We start from the raw sequence: 21605 nt of genomic DNA on the forward strand, positions 1-21605 counted from the left end.
CGCCCAACCTCTTTCTGCTGAGCTGTCGATCATTCAGCTCTTTATTAAATCAGTCACAGTGACAAAGCTTCACGTAGTGTAAAGGAATATCCTGCAACAGAAATTGCTGTGAGGAGAAACATGGGTTTTCCCCTCCCAGTGGGAAGGAGTCTTTGAATGAGCTTTGAGGACCTTTGTCACATAGGTGGAATGATGGATGGGAAGATGTTGGAGAGACCAGGGCACTATTTGGAGATAGAAAAGTCTGAAGGGGCAGCTCCTGGGAGTCCAGAGAGATGATGAGAATTGAGGTGAACTAGGGAAGGCATTGAGGAAAGGGATGATGAGGTTACCTTGTACCTTCGTGTGCTGCATTTAATTACAAGGTAGAAAGGAGACATGAAAAGTGACAATTGCTATTTTCCAGTTTTTAAAATATATAGAGATATTTTTGAATTGAATGAACCTTGATAGTGAAATTAAAAAGAAAACCTCGATTTGTTGATAGCTGCCTGGAAAGTAGTTTATTTCCGCTTGTCTTTGGTGTATAACTAACTGGGAAAGTGCAATCATTTGTATTCTTGTCTCTGCTGCAGGATACGTCTTAAGTGTCGTGCTCCTCACTTTGCCCAGGCAGCATCTGGTTCAGCTTTATTTATATTTTTTGACTGCCCTGCTCCTCTATGCTGGACATCAGATATCCAGGTAAGGCTGCAACCCCAGTTTTGGAACATGAGATTGAGTTAAAATTGCATTTTCTGTTTCTAAATGTCAGTACAGTGTCTCTCATGACTATTGTTACAAAGCTGTGGCCTAATTAGGTCACTAGTCAAGACCTGCTAAAGAACAGAGCTGAGAGAATGGATGTTTGTACCAGAGGGGTTTAAGAGTTTTGCTTGCACAGGGGGCAGTAGAGTGGTCCAATGTGGCTGCTGATTTGCATCTACATCGAAAGCCCAAAGAAGTTGGCTCTAATGTCTGTGGAGGGTGCTGGGGCAGCAGGATAGATGGACTTGTGAGATGGGGAAATGGGCAACATTTCTTCCTCCCTGACTTGGGTCTGGGCTCACAGAAGGTATGGCCCACTTTTAGGGTGGCTCTTTCCACCTGCAATAATCTGATCAAGAAAGCAGTAGACAGTCAAGATAACCATCACGGTTGGTTTCAAAGACAAATTGATGTTTATTATTATTCAAGATTAATAGCTGGAATTATATTGGGATTCTGGTTTTGAGAAAACAACAGAAACAAGCCTTACAGTTAAATTTAAAGATGAGCTTCTCTGGCCAGACGGTGGTGGCGCACGCCTTTAATCCCAGCACTCGGGAGGCAGAGGCAGGCGGATCTCTGTGAGTTCGAGGCCAGCCTGGTCTACAAGAGCTAGTTCCAGGACAGGCTCCAAAACCACAGAGAAACCCTGAAACCCTGTCTCAAAAAACCAAAAAAAAAAAAAAGAAAAGAAAAAAAAAAGATGAGCTTCTCTGTATTACCGGAGAACAGGAGACTGAGAAACAGCTGAACTCTCCCCAGCCCTGTCTTCATGAGAGTCAGCACTAAGTTGCAGAAGTGTAGATGGTGACTCCATCAGTTTTTTGGTGGGACTAATTATGTCTTTGAGACTAAAATGTTAAGTCTGAAGTCTGCTATAGTATATGAGCTTCCTGCCTTTGGGATAAAGCATATTTTGAACCTAAAGCATATTTTGAGGTATTATTTTTTAAACTTAAATTTCATAATTTTTGATTGACATATACTTACTGTGATGAAATATACTCTGAATTCTAAGGAGATTTGGCAGTGACCTTGAGTGCAATACAGGCCCCACACATTTTCATGCAGACTTGAATTTGAATCTAGAAATCTCATGGTATACTACTAAAATTAAATTGATTTTTATAAATAATAAAAATTATAAGCTGGGCTGCGGTGGCACACAACTTTAATTCCAGCACTTTTGAGGCAGAGGCAAGCAGATCTCTGTGAGTTCAAGACAAGCCAGGTCTACAGAGTGAGTTATAGGACAGGACACAGAACTCTGTCTCGAACCCCCTAATAAATAATAAAAATAATGACATTTCTGGTTATGAAATTGGAGTGCTCACTGTGGACAAGTTTTATGGAAATGCAGAAAGTTTAAGGCAGTGACAGTTACTGGAAATGACACAGCCCTGCCAGTCTTGCCCAGCTTTTTCTGTGGCTCTCTGGAGGCCAGAGTGAGAGCAGTAGACACCTGGGCTGCCCCGCTTCTGCCCTCTTGCTGGTGCCGCCCTGGTCAGAACGCCCCTGGTCGTGTTCTCACGCTCCTCTTCCATTTGTCTTCCCTGTCCCTCCCTGGTTAGAAAGAGTGGTACCTGGAGGGACTGCACACAGCTAACTTCTGCCACCCTGCCTGCTCTGTGATGTCAGACCCTTCAGTCTGAACTTAAACTCTGGTCCCAACTTTCTTAGAGTCCTCAGTGTTCAAATCAAGCTTGGTCAGAGCTAAAGTTAAAGCTGACATCTGCCTTTGGGAGAAACGTTAAAATATAGTCGAACCTAAAGCAAATTTTGAGGAAACTTAACTTCATAATCAAGTGGAGACAGTCCCCTTGGTCACTGTGTCCTGCATCATGTCCCCAGTCATTCTGTGGGAACAGCTGCCAGTGATTTTGTGTAGCAGAGAGCATGATGATCTCACAGAGCGCTGTCAACCTCAAGCTACACCCTGTTCCATTGCGTTGGCTGCTTGATGCACAGTGTGGAGATACTTCATTACTCATTCTAAACAGTACAATACTAAGCAAAGAATTTTAAGAAACAAAATCCCATCCATGGAATACACTGTATGTTTAGGACCATGGCTCTGGAGCCACCATCTCGGTGTACAAATGAGTGCCCAGATACTTAGGAGCCATGTAGTTCTTAATTCGATGGAAGGCTGGGTGGCTAGATGCATAGATATATTTAAATTGCAGGTTACTTAATTCACTATTTTGCAACTGGTGTGTCACCAGAAAGATAAACCTTAGTTTCCACACCTGAGGAATGGTGATGACAATCTTAAGGGACAGTGATAAGGGTCAAATAAGGCATCTGCATTTCTTAGAACAACTCTGGCAGACAGTGAAGGTTCACTGAAGTTCAGCTAACATTCTTTTACGTTGTGTTTTGTGAGTGTTTCCTTGTGCTATTGGTCTTTTAAAGTTACTTGTTGAATGGTAAAGCATTCTGTGGCACATTCTAGCCTTTTGGAAGGGACAGTTAAGAAGATCTCAAAATTCAAGGCAGAGTTTTCAAAACTGTTGTTTTTGTTCAATTTGTATTCCTGGGTGAATCTCATGAGCATTTACACATGGTTTACTGGTGCAGTAATGGCCCAAAACATGTGATTCTGTTTTTATCTTCAGTATTACCAATCCACCCCTTTCTAAATGGGGCAAAATCCTCTTATGTAACAAAAATAGGGGTGGGGTAGGGGGACCAGAACAGATTCAAGGGTACAAAGATAAAAGCCCTTTTAGGGTGCATAATTGTAACTATTTAATTTTAACATAAGGATTTTTTATTCTAAATATTTAATGTTTGTTTTCATCATTAGAAAGTTAAAACATATCAGATACTAAAAAGAATTTTGAATATTTTTTTTTTTTTTTTTTTTTTGGTTTTTCGAGACAGGGTTTCTCTGTGATTTTGGAGCCTGTCCTGGAACTAGCTCTTGTAGACCAGGCTGGTCTCGAACTCACAGAGATCCGCCTGCCTCTGCCTTCCGAGTGCTGGGATTAAAGGCGTGCGCCACCACCGCCCGGCGAATTTTGAATATTTTATAGTGGGCAAGAACAGTTCATCTTCCTGGGTCACTTGGAGACCTGCAGATGGAATCTGGGGCAGGCAGACCTCAGGGAGGGGTGGTCCAGACTTGTCTTGGAAAGAGAATTATAGTAGAGTCAAGTTCATTGGCTCAGTGAGTGTGCTACTGTGGCAAGCTGATGCTTTGAAGCAACAGACAATGCCTGTCTTAGAGGGTATTTTTGTTTTTTGTTTTTGATGTTGAATGACTTTGAAGCTAGGACATATTCTAGTGTTTTCATCAGTGTAATTCACTGTCTGTTCTTTTCTCATAAAAGGTTAGCAAAGATGCTCTGCCCTCGAATTATCTGTGTCATGTCACACTTAACAAATACTGATGTTTGAGTCTACTATAGTTTAAGATACAATGTTCATGTCTCTACTTTAAAAATAGTGACATTAGAATTACAAGTCAATTAATTCACTACTTTCCAATATTATAATGTCAATTTAATAACCAAATTAAAAAATGTTTTTGCATTTTGGTTCATCTGTGGCTTCATACAGGATTCACACATCCCTTTAAAGTCTGCAGCTCAGTTCTTGATGCTTTTGCAGAGTTATGCAAACTGTGGTCACAATGGATGTCAGACTTTTGATGTCCCCCAAGAGATCTCGGTACTCCTCATTTCCCACAAACCCCTGCATCTTCATACCTAGGCTACCATCAGCCTTATTGTTCTCGCTCTCTCTCTCTCTCTCTCTCTCTCTCTCTCTCTCTCTCTCTCTCTCTCTCATGCATGTCTGTGAGCAGAGACTATGGCACTATGTATTCTGGTCTAGCACTCTGCCTTGACACAGGCTCAGCTGGGTTGGCTGTCGTGAGCTGGGATCAGCCTATCTTTATCCCTGCATTCATACATTCATGGCTGCGTCTTCATTTTTATGTGGCTCCTGGAGATTCCAGTTCTGATCCCCAGGCTTTCACTGCAAGTGATCTTGTCTTCCTAGCCCTTGTTTTGTCTCTTAATTCATTTATCCTGAACTGTAGAAGCATGGTCTTTGGTGCCAAGTTTTCTTTGATTTAGCAGGTTGATTCATACTGCTTCCTTAACCACCTTCCTTTCCTCCTCCTTGCCTGTCTCTTCCTCCTTCCCCTCCATCTTTGTGGGGGGGGGCGAGTGGAGGGGTTGTGATGTGCATCTAGCCCAAGACTTTGGATGCACCCTCTACATTGAACTGTAGCCCCAGTTCTGTCCAGTAGTATTCCGCTGTGCAGCTTCTTTACTACCTGTCACCACCATGCATAGACAGACATTAGGTCGTTTCCACTGTGAACATCTGTGTGCTGGTTGTTACGTAGATACACATTTTTATTTCTCTTAGGCAGATACCTTGGAGTCTTGGAGTAGGATCGCTATACTGTACAGTTCCCCGATTGAGCCTTTTTGAGGGCCGCAGGGCTGTCTGGTTCAAAAGGGCTGCGCTACTCTGCATTTCTGTCAGCAGTGCGTGAGTCTCAGTTTCTTCACACCCTTGCCAACAAGCTTCATTGTGGGTCCTCCTCCACGCATGTGAGGTGACAGTTCATTATTTGGAGTTTCCATTTCTCTCTTGGCTAGTGATGTTGAGCACCTTCTCATTAAACACTGTAAATCTTGTCTGGAAAAATGTTTACTCAGATTCTTTGCCAATTGTTTGATTTGATTGTCTTTGTTGTTACTGAGTTGTGGGAAGTCTGTATATATTCTGGGTACAGGTTCCTTATTAGACATTTTTGTAGATAACTTATCTTCTTCACTGCTGTGTAAGACACAGTGCCTGGGCTGGAAAGATGGCTCAGCCATTCAAGGCTCAGGCTCCCAACCAGAAGGACAACACAGTGTTGTTTGCTCCTGGGAGATTCAGTATTCAGGCACTCTCAATAATTAAATTGCTACTTCAGAAACCAGCTGTAGAAGGTATTTACCGATATTAATTTTCTAAATTGAAAATTTTATAGACACTTGGAAGGCTGGGTTTCTGTTTTTTCTTAATTATTTATATCATGCTGATGAGTATCTGCATAAAAATTTGTTTGGGATTTGAGCTGGGCGGTGGTAGTGCACGCCCTTAATCCCAGCACTGGGTGGCAGAGGTAGGTAGATCTCTGTGAGTTCAAGGCCAGCCTGGACTACAAGAGCTAGTTCCAGGACAGGCTCCAAAAGTTACAGAGAAACCCTGTCTCAAACAAACAAACAAACAAACAAAAAAGAAGTATTGGAATTTGACTGTGTTTACAGTATGTAGTACAGAAGAATTAAATATTCAAAGCTCCATGATGTCACTCAGTGCAATACAAATAATTAAACATTTAATTATTTGCTGTGTGTGTTTGAGAGAGAGAGAGAGAGAGATGCACGATGATGTACATGTAGAGGTCAGAGATAACTTTGGGAGTTGGGTCTCTCCTTTTACCTTCTGGATTGAACTCAAATTGCTAAGCTTGGTGGCAAGTACCTCTATCCCCCGAGCCATCTCAGCAGTCCCGAGTGTAATGAAAATATTAGTAGTGTTATAATTGAACTTGATTTAAAAATTTAAACACTGTCTTCCTTGACTTTAAAAATTGCTGAACTCTGTCTTTCACATGCAACAATGTGGTTAATATATATGCCAGAATGGTTACTACTTTACAGTAGAGACAGTCCAGAACTGTGTTCCTGTAAGCTCGTGGTCATGACTCACAGCTACCATTATGTGTTTTTCTAAAAAAATGTTAAACTTTAGTATTCTTAATTCCAGGTTTTTTGTTAGGTTTTGAATTAACATACTGATTTCACATATGATGTTAATTAAGTCCCCACAGGAAAGGCTTTTCAGAAGATGGAAAGCATTTGATATGCATCCTGCTGGATAGAATGAGAGGTTTGCTTTCCAATATAAAACATCCCCAAGAATGTATATGTAAGATACAAGGCCAAACAGTTTTCTTTATTAATTAACCAATAAAACAACAGATAGAAAGATGACCCTCCTCCATCATACAAGCAAATATATGTAAAATACAAACATTTTATGAAAAGCTCTCCGATTGGAAGGGTAGTCAGGGTGTGTCTGTCCTGGGAATAACAGCGTTTTAGATGTGTTTAGTCTCTGTTGTGGAGACTGTCCTGGGTCTCTATCCACTGGATACAAGCAGCACCTCCTCCCAAGCACTCTCACAGCCAAAATGTGTCTCTGGACGTCACCATGAGCCCCCTGGGTCCCGAACTCCCTTACCTGAGAGTTGTTCTGTCAAGGGATTGCTAAGTATATGCACCAAAGAAGTTTTGACAAGAATAAACTTGACCAGTTTTGATGTTTCCTCCCTCATTACTGAGCCCAAGCACTAAATATCTACCTAGGAGGCCAGAAAGGAGCGGGGAGAAAAGCAGGGATTAAAACAATTAAAATTCACTGTGTACACGAACAGCTCAGTCACTAGCCCAGTGCTGAGGCTGCAGTAGGCGTGTGCGTGTGTGTATGTGTGTGTGTGTGTATGCACATTAGGTGCTTGAATGCCTGAGTGGCGGCTCTTATATGGAACTTTTTATTTGATCATATTGCAAGGACTTGGAGCTTCCTTTTTTGTTCTGTCTGAAAGTAGATTAGGTTTCTATGAAATTAGCATCTTTTGAAAGCTTCCTGTAAGTGGCCAGAATGTACAGATTGTTCCCATGATGTTCAAGGACCACGTCAGACTGCTTAAGAGGCTGTTGCATAAAGATTCAGTCACTAGCCAGAATGGTAGCTCCCTGGGTTTGTTGTTTTTGGTTGCTGCTCCTCATTTATTTTTAATGGCTTACATACTACTTTATAGCAGGTTTTTTTTCTAATTACAAGGTGTCTTTGAGGGCTTCTTTGTGTGTCTCACACATTTTTTATTCCCCTCCCCCAACACATACAGAGACACACACACACACACACACGTTCCCGTTGAAAGTGAAGAGACTCCCACAGAGGATTAGAGAACATTTTCCCAGTGTTTGGTTTTGTAGTGCTTAGAGGTTCACTGTCAGCATTTCACACATTACAGAAATATAAAATGTTCATGGAGGAAAAGGCTTCAGTTCCGGGGAGGACAGCAGGGGTGCTTGCACCTGGCTGGCTTACACCTTCCGGATTGAAGAGTGGTGATGTCCCCCCTAACCAGCTCATCTGATCGTCTTCCACTGGGCGCAAAGTGTAAATTAGAGCTCCTTGGTTTGTGCCGTGAATTTGCTTCTGTCCTAAAGTGACTTGCGGTTTGGGTTTGTGTACGTGTGCCGTGTTACGTGTGTGGTGTGTATGTTGCCGGTTCACACGTGTGCGGTTGGGATGTACATTCCAGGCAAGTGTGTTGACACCAGGTATCTTCCACCGTTGTTCTTTGTCTTCATTCACCAAGTAAGAATCAAGTCTCCTTTTGTGGCCATTCTAGTTAGCAAGTTTTCCCCAACCCTCTCTGCTTGGAGTTACAGTTGATCCCCTAACTGTCCCGCTTTTATGTCAGCCCCGTTCCTCACCATCTCCCCAACTCTCTTGCCCAATTTCCCCTTCCTTAGCCCCTGTCCATCTTCCATCTTCTTTCCCTCTCCTCCCCCTTCCCCCTCCTCCCCCCTCTTCCCTCATGCCCTTCCTCCCTTATCCCCCTTCTCCCTCATCCCTCATTCCCCTTCATCCTCCCTCTCCGCCATCCCCCTTCTCCCTCTTTCCCCCTCCCCTATTTCTCTCTTTATGCTGTAAATTAGAAGTTATTGGAAGCCGGAAGCCTGAGTGATCTTTTTTTTTTTTTTTTTTTTTTTTTTTTTTTATGGTTTTTTGAGACAGTGTTTCTCTGTAGCTTTGGAGCCTGTCCTGGAACTAGCTCTTGTAGACCAGGATGGCCTCGAACTCATAGAGATCCGCCTGCCTCTGCCTCCCAAGTGCTGGGATTAAAGGCATGCACCTCCACTGCCTGCCCAGAGTGTTCTTGTTATCAGTCTGGAATGCACTGAAGGCACATGTAAGTTGGACTTGGAGATGTTTGTTAGGCCGAATGCTCCTTTCAGTTTTGCGCGCTGGGTGCAGGGCTAATCTCTCCCGAAGAGCGTCTGAATGGTGGTTTCCTCCGAGCTGAGTTCTCTCACCACAATCAGTCTCACTTCTAATAGGCTAGGCTTAGCTCAGCCGGTTCAACGAGGGTGTCTGCCCGCTTCTGGGCCTGGCTGTTGCCCTGAGGTGGATTTGCTGGGCAGCCAACTGGAGTCTGAAGGTCTATCCTGAGGGTAGAGTGATGAGGGTGAAAGGAGAGAAAGGGCCTAGGGAAGATGCTGGGTGTTTGGAGTCAGGTAGCTGATAGGGAGGGTTTAGGGTGGCCTGGAGCAGCGAAGATGACAGCATTTGGAGAGAGCCATGTCCAGGGTCTTAGAAGGTGGCAGTGCGGGCACCAGCAGGAGGGACTCAGGGTGTTGTTATGACTGTAAGGCTGATAATCTACTGGGAGATAGCCCTTCCTCGGTGGCCTTAGCTGTGCTGAATAATGCATATACACAACATAAAAAAAAATGGACCTGGTGAAAAGGACTAGAAGAAAAGACATTCTGATCAAAGGAGTGTAGTATAGACTTGGATTCTTTAGTAACGTAAGGAGTGGAGAAAAACTGGGCTACTTATGCTAATGTTCAGGCAAACAGAACTGGTCAGATGAGAAGGAACCTGGTGGTGCTGAGAGTGAAAGAGGTCATCTGTTAGAGCTGTGCAACTTAAGGCTTAAGTTCTTCAAAAGTTTGAAGCGGTCACCGCATTTGTATTGTTATCACAGCATTTCGTACAGTTGTAACTCATTCTGAGAATAGTGTTGCTTATAGCCCAGCTGGGTGCTGGCTACGTACGTGTATAATGGTTTCTGTTTGGGTTGCAGTTTGTTTGGTCCTGGCCAGACAAGCACCAGACAAGCGTTCTACTACTGAGTTATGTCCCCAGCATCCCCTTAGAAGTTTGTTGTATTAGAATTTAAGATAAAAGTCAGAGACAAAGCGGAGCTTTTAAGAAGGCGAACTGAAGAAAGCTTTCAAGTAGTGCTGAGCCCCTGACATTCCAGGACAGTGCATCAAATGCTCTAGAAGCAGTGTTGTGGATGCTAACAGCGACAGATCCAGCAGGCTCTCTGCTCTGTAGTCTCCATAGCCTACCCGACTTGAGCTCTTGGACCCAGGCCCTGGCAGCCATGTGTGCTGACGTTGCTTTTCTCTTGATGCATTCACGTGGCAGAATGCATCCGTGTACTCATTGCCTTTACATAATCCCCAGACATTTTCATTACCTGAGAAAAGCCTGGGGCTCCTCGAGCAGCGCCCCACTTCCATTTTCCTTGCTGTGTTAACTGTATCCTGATAAAAAGCAACCGGGAGGGAAGGAGTTGTTTTGCTGGCCTGAAGTCCTGTCGTGGGGAAGTCGGGGCAGCGGTGCAGAGCATTGCATCCCCCTCAAGAGCAGGGAGGATAAACATATGATCCTTGCTCGCTTCCTTAGTCCCAGCCAGCTTTCTCTGCTCACAACAGTTGACAGCTCAGGGTCCTGCCTCTGAAAAGGTGCTGCCTCATTCACAGTGGGTCTTGCCAGTCATCAGTCAGGACAGTCTGTTCTAGACAAGTCCTTGATTGAGACTGCCTTTTAAGGCGATACTAGGTGGTGGCAAATTGACATTTAAAACAATGGGCAGTTATGTTTATATCCTCAGCCCCTCCCCCCCCTTCTGAACCCTGGCAACTTGTAGTCTGCTTTCTGTCTGTGGGCGTTCCTTGTCCCCTGTTTAAATTTAAACCAGACCTGTGTACAGAATATGCTGTGGCCACAAGGAAAGAGTTGGGTTTGGGAGGACCTGGCAGTACCAAGGCTCAGTCATTTTATATAGAATTTGTTGCTTTAGCTGGGTGGTGGTGGCGTACACCTTTGATCCTAGCACTCAGGAGGCAGAGGCAAGCTGATCTCCGTGAGTTTGAGGCCAGCCTGGTCTACAGAGTGAGTTCCAGGACAGCCTCCAAAACTACACAGAAAAACTCTTATCTTGAAACAAACAAACAACAACACAAAAGAATTTGTTGCTTTAGTCTCATTTCAGTGGGGCTGTGGTTATTAATGGTGTCTTGATGCTGTATGCCTGTTGTTTCTCGACTACCCCAGAACTATATACTTGATGGTTAGCCCTAGCAATCAGAACTTTGTGTGTTATTACCTGAGATCACATTTGTGCCTTTTTACATCAAAACTGATGTTTTTGGGGACTAGTGCTAGTTCACATTGTAGAATGCTACTTAACCTTTAACCTACTTAACCAGGCGCCAGTCATGCGCTCTCCTCCCCAGGTGACAAACACTGACTAAATTCTTCCCTCTTGAGGCTCTGACTCTTTTCTTTGAGTGTAAATGTGAGTGATCACTGAGAGAGATAGTCATCAGAAGGTGATAATGGACAATTGCTTCATGGCCCCACAGACTGAGTTGCTGTTTTCTTAAACAATCTCTAAATTGTTCCTATCCTTGAAAAAATAGTTTTAAATTTTGAATTTTTGGCAGCTCTTTACTACTTGGCTTTGTAAAGCTCATTCAGAGCTGACTCTGCTGTGCTGAAGGAATTCAACCCGATTGCCTAACAGGAAGTAATTTCATGGGAAAAGTAAATACAGAATTTGAGTTTGTTCAAAAATATTAGAAGCATTGAAAGTATTTTAAAGTAAAGTGAATAAAGCGTTCATCAGTTGAGGGAAACAGGGAAGAATTATTTTCCACAAGCATTCTTCAGTATAAAAATTCTGGGTGTCTAGCTTGTCACATTCCCGCCTTACTTACCGGATAGTTAAGATCCTCCCCTTCCGTGCTTCCAGCTTGGTTTTCCAGATGTAAACAGTTCTTCCATGAGTGTGGAAAACTTGTTTGTCCCGGACCGAAAGAATTTCATTTGGACAGGGCCATTTGATGTGATGTGGTACTTCCTTAGAAATGTGGGTGCTGGGGCTGGAGAGATGGCTCAGTGGTTAAGATTGGGCCTCTTGCTGAGGACCCACCTTTGGTTCCTTACAGCCACGTTGGGTGTCTTACCCCACCTGTAACTCCAGCTCCAGGGGATCTAATGCCATCTTCTGGCCTCCGTAGGCATTGCACTCGTGTGCACAAACCTGCACACAGATGTACACATAGACTGAAAACACAAAACAAAGCCCTTTAAAGCATAAGTATTACACCTTGCTCTTCTTAGATGCTGTTCTCGGCATTACAGTTCTTATCGTAGGTCCCTTGTAGATTTGAAAGGATGGCTGTGAAGAAGGATTTCTCTGCTGGGGAGTAGCCCTCTAGCTAGTGTGTTGTTTTCTGGATAGCTAATGGAACAGTTGGGAACAGACCTTGGAGGAAGCAAACCAAATGAGGAATTTACTGTACTGTCCATCATTAGACATTTTCTCCTCCTTACTTTTGAGAAATGATGCCTCCACTGGTTTTTTAGTGGGTGTCAAATATTGAGTAAGGTGATGGGAAAAAGGAAACTCCACAAAATACATCTTGCGGAGCCATCTCTGCAGAGTCAGATACAGTGCTGGGAAACTGTACCTGTGCCTATTGTATGAAAGATGAGATAAAGGCTATCCCTGGGTGTAAATCTGCAGATTTAAGTTTTTCTTACATGTTGAAAGAGAGAGAAATGGTAATATGATTTCTTCTAAGTTCAGGTGACTGAGTTGCCCTTCCTCATGCAGTGTGTTCTTCTTACTGTTTCTTTTTAGGGACTATGTTAGGAGTGAACTGGAGTCAGCCTATGAAGGACCAATGTACTTAGAACCTCTCTCCCTGAATCGCTTTACCACAGCCTTAATAGGTAAGTATTGATAAGAGTTAAAGGTATAGCCGGGTGGTGGAGGCACACGCCTTTAATCCCAGCACAGACAGAGGCAGGCGGGAGGCAGAGGCAGGCGGATCTCTGTGAGTTCGAGACCAGCCTGGTCTACAAGAGCTAGTTCCAGGCTCCAAAACCACAGAGAAACCCTGTCTCGAAAAACCAAAAAAAAAAAAAAAAAAAAAAAAAAAAGAGTTAAAGGTATAGGTAGGGATTGATTGGTTTCACCATGAGAAAATATTGATTCACAGTCATTAAAACATAATTTAAAAATTCAAGTTTGTTTATCGCTCTCCCGATAAAGCTTACTGTTTTGTTTGGGGTTTTTGTTTGTTTGTATTTAGGGGATTTTTGCTGTGTTTTGCTGCGTAACCCAGGGGGCTTTAAACTTCCCCCTCCACTGCCCTCAGTCAGACTTCTCTCTCCTCCCCCCCAGACTCTGACCTGTAGCTTCCCTGATGCTCTTTCCCTAGGGAAAGTGGGGCCACATCCCGCTTTGACTGGATCTTTGTACTTTGACTTTCTCTTCCCCCTCCCTTCCTTTTCTACCCCCTTCCTCTTTTTGTTTCTTTGAGACTGGGTTTCTCTGTGTATCTCAGGCTGTCCTGGAACTCACTCTGTAGACCAGGCTCGAACTCACCGAGATCCACTTGCCTCTGCCTCCCTGAGTGCTGGGATTAAAGGTGTGTGCCACCACCGCCCGGCTTCCTACCTTCTTTCTTCCCCTCCTTTCTTCACTCCTTCCTTTCCCCAACCCCAACTTATTTCTGAGGATACCTCATATGAACCAGACTGACTTTGAACTCACCACGTAGCCAAGAATGACTTTGCTGCTTTCCCTCCTGAGGGCTAGGGTTTTCTGCAGTGCTGGGAATTGAACCCAGTGCTTAGTTAGAAACAAAGAATAATTGTGTTGTACAAAGGAACATAGGAACAAAATAAAAGAAGCTGGACAAGCAGTTCTTTTTGCAAAAAGGGTGGGACAGGAGCCAAACCTGGCTAGCAAGCATGAGCACGCTGGGGCAGAAGTCCACTTGGATTTTGTTCTAACTCAGGTGGTGACTGTATTCTCCCATTGGCTGGGAGCTGCTGACCCATCATCGGCCTTGGAAATTGACTAGTTTTAAAAGGATCAGTGCAAGGGAAGTGTAACAAGGGTGAGAGTCACGAGTCAGTGTTTTAAGTTATGGGAATGCCATCAGGCTCTTTCAGTAAATAAAAATTTTATCATGTGGAGAGATCAAAAGGTTAGGATAATAGATAGAAGATTCCTGGAATTTAGGGCCTTATTGGGCAAACTACTTTTATAGAAACAAAACCCTTCACCTCTCACGCTAGCAGTCTGGGGCTCTACCAACCAAGCTCCTCTCTGCCCACCTTTCCTCTCTCAGCCTACACACACACTTCCCTTCTTCTTCCCACCTCCTTCCTCCCACCTCCTCCCTTCTTATCTTCCCGACCCTTCCTGTCTTTCCCCTCCCTTTCTTTCACTTTCTTCCTTCCTCCCCCTGCCTTCCTCGAACCCTCCCTCCCTTCCCTTTCCTTCCTCCCTTCACCCCCTTCCTTTCTACATCTGTTGCACGCCCGTGCACACATGTGTGTTGTGCTTTCATGCCTCGGTGTGTGTGTGAACATTAGGGGACAGCTTGCAGGGTTGGTTTCTCCTTCTGTGATGTGGGTCCTGAGAATCCCGTAGCCTTTCTTTTTGTGTTTATAATCATATCAAAAATAGTTCAGAGACTTGTGGTTCTTAAAGGGTTTTTAAATATCTAGGAAGATTAATTTTTAAACAGTTAGTCATTACTTTGAAAGGCTAAATGAGTTAGGTAATGTCTCAGATTTACTTAAGGCTATTGAAAGTGAGCATCCTATGGTCAGAAATAAGTCCTGTACTTGATTGAAGCACAATGTTAAAAATAGAAAGTACTGGCTTAAAAGCAAATAGATACAATACAAAGTGAGCCACCTGCCCCGCCAGGCTGGAGACCCCAGACAGGAAGGGACCTTCCCTAGGTCCGCCTCCAGAGACAGCCTTAAAGAGAAGGAAAATGTCCTTTGAAAGCAGCTCACATCTGAAATGCTCGCCCAGACCTTCCTACAGAGAAGACTTAGGAATCAACTGCGAGGACTTCTGAGATGATCGCCCAGACCTTTATACAAAGAAGACTCTGGTGGATCAGGAGGAATCCTGTGTCTGGGGACTGGTCGAGACCGTACAGATGAGAGCTGTGTTGTCCAGAACTCAGCCACATGTGGCTGTCACACTTGAAATGCCACTCTTCCACATTATAATGTGTAGCATGTGCAGAACACACACTCAAGTTTTACTTTGTGCAAAAGGGTATAAAATGCCTTTTAATCTCCCTTACATGCTGAGAAGACTTGGTATATTTGGTTTTATAAAGTGCACTGTTGCTTGGTTTTACCTCCTTTGCTTTTTGAAATGAGACTCCTAGGAAAAAAGACTCCTTTTGGAAAAGTTCTGGAGAGGAGCTCTGTAGGTAACTTTTCTCCTCCTTCTGATGTGACGTCCAGGGATATGGGTGGGCCTGTTAGCTTTTGAGCCTGGAGTGCAAATTCCTTGCAGGACTTCCCTGCGTCTTCTGAAATGTGAAGGAAGAATGAAGCCTAGGAAAGGGTGTCGAAAACCTGTACACGATTTTTTCTTGAACTTGAGATTCTCAATGTTGAAAGTGACCGGTGGCTCGTCTTTATCAGGCAGCAGGGGTACTTGAGGGGGCTCCAAGAGATGGGGGCCATCTTTGAGGCACACATATTTGCCCCTAGGAGAAAGACCAGTTTGGCTTGTCCAGTCCAAAGGGCACCAAAACACAACATCATGAGTTCAGCCAAGCAGGAATTGACCCACTTCCCCCACCAGCCTGCTGCGGCAATGGGGAAGGAGAAGTCACCATCATTCTTCTTGCTCTGCCAATCCTAGGTTATCTGTCTTAGCAAAGGAGGGGAGGCCTCAGAAGTGCTGCCCCCTTCCTTATCACCCCCTCCTTACCCGACTTTCTCATCTTCTTACCCCATCTTTTACTCTTCTCCTCTTCTTCCTTTTTCTGTTTCGTTTGTTTGGTTATTTGAAGCAGACTGTAGTCTGATCCAGGCTGCCTTGGCTGCCTTATAGTCTTAGTATTGGTAGCTTAACTAAGATCTGGTTGATAAGGGAATAAAATGATATCATGATATTAAAGAGTATTTTTCTTCTCACATTGGTTTTAAAGTAAATTCCCACTCCTGTTTCAGTAATAATAAGCTTTTGGGTTGGAGATTTAGCTCTGTGGCAGAACTCCATTCCCAGCACGGATAAAAAGAACTAACAGATAAACACAAAAGCAGTAGTGGTGTGCTGTTAAAGAAAAACAAATCACAGGCAGATCTCTGTGAGTGCAGGCGGATCTCTGTGAGTTCGAGGCCAGCCTGGTCTACAAGAGGTAGTTCCAGGACAGGAACCAAAATGCTATGGAGAAACCCTGTCTCAAAAAAAAAAAAAGAAAAAAGAAAATGTCCTTTTAAATGTGACATTTCATGGAGGCTGCAACCTTCCTGGAGTTATTTCTAATTGTGGAGCCCAGAATCTATAGAGTTCAGTACAAGGTGATTTTGCTCTACTCAACCTTACCCATCTGAGTAGGCATCTCACAGAGCAAACAGTTCATCCCTGGAGCTGCAGGGGGTTCCCACTGTGACTTCCTCACAGAAGCAGGGTATATAGTCTCAAAGAGAAAATGCATTTTGAGTCAGGATCTCTCAGAGAAGATAGGAGAAGTATCTCCAGGGCTCTGCCCATGCTGGCCTGGACATAGGGGAACTTCAGAGCTGGGGGTCAGGGGGAGTGTGCATCATGCTGACCAGGGAGATGGAGGCTTCACAAAGCTGAGCACCCTGAAGACAAATGGTGAAGCTGTCTCTTCGCTGCCACCAAAGCACTTCCCCCCAGTCTTTGTTTTTCTGCTTTCACTTTGTGACTTCATGTTTTAGTAAAGGAAACCCTGTATCTCCACCATCAGATAAGCTAATTTTATGATGAGGAGGAACTTCCTCCTGTATCCTCTCTCAGTTCCTGCTGCCCCTCCTTCCCTTCCCTGCTGTGGGCTCTGCCTGCTGACTTCCAGCTTCTCTGCTGATGTTCTCCTTTCCTGCCTGTATCTCCTCATCCTTGCTTTTGTTTTTTTTTTTACTCACTGATTTATCAGCTCTGTCTCTATAACATGTTTTGTATTTTAATTTTTGTTCTGTGTTCTTCCTATATGAGATGTTTTGTTGGCTGTTTCCCTTATTATCTCTCTTCGCGTGTTGCTCAGATGCATCATCCATCTTTTTGGAGGAAGGCTTGGTTCTAAAGGTTTATCTGAAGGTGTCTGTCAAAGTCCCTGATGTTTTACCTCTACCAGGCTTCTAGCGTACACCCACAGTCCTAGAGCAGCTGGGGAAATGGAGGCCAGCCTGGGTGACAGTGAGATTGTCTGATTCACCTTGAGGATATGACCTAAGCAAATATTAGGAAACATGGCCAATTTTAAGTTGCTCATTATATCATAAAAGTGCAAGGTTATCACAAATGTGTGTATGCTTGTTCATGCAAGTACTGTATGATTATATGATTTTGAGAAAAGGCTAACTGCTAATGTCTTGTTAAATTCAGCATAATGTACCTCACAGATAATAACAAAAACTGCAGCAGTGTAGACTAGTGCTAATAGTGTACGAGATGGAGAAGGTTGATTGCAAAATAATTTGTACACTGATCATTATATAAAATAGTGTTGTATAATCAGGGTCGGGAGAGGTGATGGTTCAGTGGTTAAGAGCACCTGCTGCTCTTGCAGAGGACCCAGGTTCGATTCCCAGCACCCACATCTTGCTGTTTACTATTGTCTTTTAGGTGCAGCTCCAGTTGTAGGGGTTCTGACTCCCTTTTCTGGCCTTCTCAGGCACACACATGTATGTTCACATTCAGACACATGCATTACACATAAATAATAAACTATAATAATATTTTTAAAACAGAACCTCCCAAATATTGGTATCTATTCATGTACAAAATAAATGTGCATGGGCAATGAAGGAGTGACGCGAACAGCTGTCACACAGTGGGCTTCACATTGACTTTATGTGTGTGGCTGGGAGCAGAAGAGACCCCAAATCCTCACCCTGTGTCTCTGCACTTCTCTCTGTCCCGATTGAGGTAAACTTCAGCCCTCTCTGAGGACAATCGGTGCAGACTTTTCAGCCTTCATTCTCAGGATTGAGTCACTGGGAGGCTTATGTGGTTCAGTTAGAGATTAGGAGCCTCAGAACAGATGGTGTCTTGGCACAGTCCGGTGATGGGCAAGCAGCCTTCATCTCCGGCTTTGTGTATAGTGCAGAATACTTCTTTGAAAAAGAAGCAGCATGAAAAGCAGTGACTGAATTATTGTGACTTTGAAATAGACGTTTAAGAATCCTTTTTCTTTGTGGTGGTGGCACACCCCTTTAATCTCAGCACTCAAGAGGCAGAGGTAGGTGATCTCTGAGTTCAAGGCCAGCTGGGGCTATGCAGAAGAACCCTGTTTCAAATAACCAAAAGAAAAAAAGTTTTCCTCTGTTGCTCAAGCCATCACAGATGTTACCAAGAACTATAGAAAGTTGGTTTCTTTCTTTTTTTTTTTTCCCCCAAAATTTGCCTTAGGAAATAAGTACTCAAAACTCACAGGATGTTCAAATATGTGATTATATCCAGATGAAATTAGAATCTGATTTAAAATACTGTTCAAGAACTGGGCTATGGTGGCCCATACCCTCAATCCCAACATTCAGGAGGCTGAGGTGGGTGGATCTCTGAGTTCAAGGCTAGTCTGAAGGCCTGTTCTGCAGTTCTGAGTTCCAGGACAGCCAAGGCTACACACAGAGAAACGTGTTTGAAAAACAAAAACAACCACAAAAGTATTTTTCAAGGGTCTTTAGACTTCTTCAAAAACTACTCTTAATTTTTTTTTATTCTCTCTCTCTCTCTCTCTCTCTCTCTCTCTCTCTCTCTCTCTCTGTGGCTGGGGAGGGAGGGAGAGAGAGAGAGAGGTCTGTGGGGCAGGGAGAGAGAGAGATTGGAGGGGGGGTCCATGGACACATTGATGTCATAGGGCGGTTCTCTCTGGGTGTTCTCGTTCTACCATGATGGTCCCTCCAACTTGGTCATCAAGCTAGACAGCAAGGCTGGCCTTACAGCGCCTTCATCATCATCTGTCTCTCTCTGTGGATCCGAATGCCCAGGGTTAATGCCATCTGTCCCCTTTTCAGGTCAGCTAGTGGTGTGTACCCTATGCTCCTGTGTCATGAAAACGAAGCAGATCTGGCTCTTTTCGGCGCACATGCTCCCTCTGCTGGCACGCCTCTGCCTCGTCCCTCTGGAGACCATCGTCATCATCAACAAATTCGCTATGATTTTTACAGGATTGGAAGTCCTGTATTTTCTAGGATCTAATCTTTTAGTACCATATAACCTCGCTAAGTCTGCGTACAGGGAGTTAGTTCAGGTAAGAGTGCTGGGCACCTGCAGGTTGGTATGTTTCTGTATGAAGAATAGTTCATTTTCATGTAAGCTCTGGTCATGGTCACACTTCCTCACAGCTTAGAAGAAGCCCCTCTTCTCAGCCCTGTTAGGAGCATCCAGTTTGCCCTAGAAGTTCTTCTGTGGAGAGGGCAGGAAAGGAGCAACTCTGGGTGCAGAGTGTTTGAGTTCACACCCCAAGGCTGCTCTTGGATACCTAAATGACCTTGGCATTGTAACACTATGTTCACTTCATAGGGTAGCTGTGAGATTCAGATGGGCTCTGAGTGATATATATTAAGTTGTAACTGTTATACCAAAGATGACGAAAATAAGAAAAATCAAATACTTGGCAGGCAGTCCTTGATTTTCCTTCTTTGTATACAGTTTCTTCCTTTTGTTTACCTGACCTTTTCAAACTGGGAAGCTAAGTGGGTTGGGATTGCAGTGTGCTGGGTCTCATTTAGAAGTAGTGCTGGAGGCCGACACACGGAACGAACTGCTTGTAGTTGTCTTTCTCCTCTTCCTTAGCTGTGCTCTGGGACTGGTGAGTCCCAGATTTGACATTAGAAGAGGAGGGCTTCTGTTTGATGTAACTGACGAGCAGCGTTAGGAATGAGCAGTGTTGGTGTGCTTTCTCTTCCACCTCTTGCTGTGTGCAGGACTGTCTCATGCAGAAACCGTCAGATGGGCCCGGTATCTACCCCTCTGGAGAGGTGTTCTTCTGTGCTCTGCCAGCAGGTCTTTGAGTACTCGTCCCTACGCCCTGGACCTTAGCTTCATTCTACTCTCTTTCCTCATGCACCATGATTAACCTGGATGGCCTCCCAGAAGTAGAACTTTCAAAGAGAGATTTGCACACAGTGTAAAACTCTCTCATGTGGGAGGTTGTGTTTGTATTCAGCATGAGAAGGGCGAGTTCAGCTCAAGACCTGCATTTTTATCTTTAGATCACTGTGGCATGGAGCAAGTTTAACATATAATAGATGGTGGCCATTTTATAAACATTTATGTACATCAAATATTTAATGGCCATAAGACAGGGTCTCTTTCTCAATGTCATGGTTCACCCCACTGGTTGCTGTGTGGTTCTCAAGTCACTAGGGTAAGAGGGGTGAACATAAATTACAGGTTATGACTTGAGAATTACATAAGCAAGAAATGGAAAATGTCCAGGTGTTCTGTTCTTGAATGGAAAAGAGGCAGCCTACTGTCTACTTTTGACCATGACAGCTAGTTAAAGAGTTTGCTTAAATCCTATCTTTCTTTTCTGTTTTTTGTTTGTTGTTTGGTTGGTTTGTATTGGTTTTTTAAGATAGATTTTGTGTGTGTGTGTGTGTGTGTGTGTGTGTGTGTAGCCTTGGCTATACTGGAACTTGCTCTGTAGGTAAGACTAGCCTTGAACTCACAGATATCCACCTGCCTCTGCCTCCCCAGTTTAAAGGATTAAAGGTATACACCACCATATATTTTCTAAATGGGAAAAATAGAAATTAATTTTGACCTAGGTTGTAGGAAAAGCATTTGTTTTACTGATGAGAAATTTAAATTTAGAAAACTCACAATGTGAAACTGGAGCACTAACTCTGTGGTTAGCAGAGCGAAAGACCTGGGTCCTGATCCAGCACCCTCATGGTGGCTCAGGGAATCTGATGCCCTCCTGTGGTCTCCGAGGGGACATGCATGTACATTGTACACAAATACTTTATGCAAGCTCACACACATCCACATAAATTTTTGAGAAAAAAAATCTGAAAAAAAAAAGCACAAATGAGTGTATTTTAATATTATACCTCAAGCTCTTTATTTTATTGAGACATGGAGAGATTCCTTTGGCTGCTGGGTTAAGGATTTGTAGGCCACCTATCAGAATTCTACTTACTTACCTGGGTCTGGTGCCTGATTTAGGAGTTCTAGAAGCTGGGTTATGTGTATCATCTCAGATTTAATAATCAATAATTTATTCAATATTAATAATTCATGTTAGCGAGGTTTATGAGAGATGTTTACAAACTGAGGAACTGTGGGTTCTGAGGTTAGTAGCTTTTGAAGGTGTACCCTTTTCCTGGAGGTAATGCATTTGGCACACCAAATAAATTGAGAATGTTGCTTGATGAACACGTGGGAGGAGCAGGAGGAATCGTTTGTCTGTGGGGAAGGCATGCTGACCAGTTCTCTTCGCTCCTCGTGAGGAGGACAATGGAGATGACGTACTCTGTTGCAAATGTGGCAGTCATGAGGAATCACTAAGCAATTTCTTTTTTATAAGTTTTTTATTTCTGGGTGGTGGTGGCACAGGCCTTTATTAAACCTAGCACCCAGGAGGCAGAGGCCGGTGGGTCTCTATGAGTTTGAGGCCAGTTTGACCTACAGAACTGGTTCCAGGACAACCAAGGCTACACAAAGAAACCCTGTCTTGAAATCCCAATAATTTTATTTGATGAGTGTTTGCCTGTGTGTG

At 43.8% G+C, this 21605-nt stretch overlaps 1 protein-coding gene across 2 annotated transcripts in view; it reads left to right on the forward strand.

Annotated features, from left to right (window-relative positions):
- Positions 1-21605, forward strand: part of Rnf145 (ring finger protein 145) — a 46795-nt gene that overhangs the window by 12216 nt on the left and 12974 nt on the right. For both annotated transcript variants that reach the window (XM_057775751.1, XM_057775750.1), the window contains exons 3-5: positions 576-684; positions 12503-12594; positions 18895-19130. In XM_057775751.1, the coding sequence (XP_057631734.1) occupies positions 576-684; positions 12503-12594; positions 18895-19130 (437 nt within the window). The remainder of the gene's footprint in view (positions 1-575; positions 685-12502; positions 12595-18894; positions 19131-21605) is intronic.

This window comes from Chionomys nivalis, chromosome 7, assembly GCF_950005125.1.
Source record: "Chionomys nivalis chromosome 7, mChiNiv1.1, whole genome shotgun sequence".
Classification (NCBI taxonomy): Eukaryota; Metazoa; Chordata; class Mammalia; order Rodentia; family Cricetidae; genus Chionomys; species Chionomys nivalis.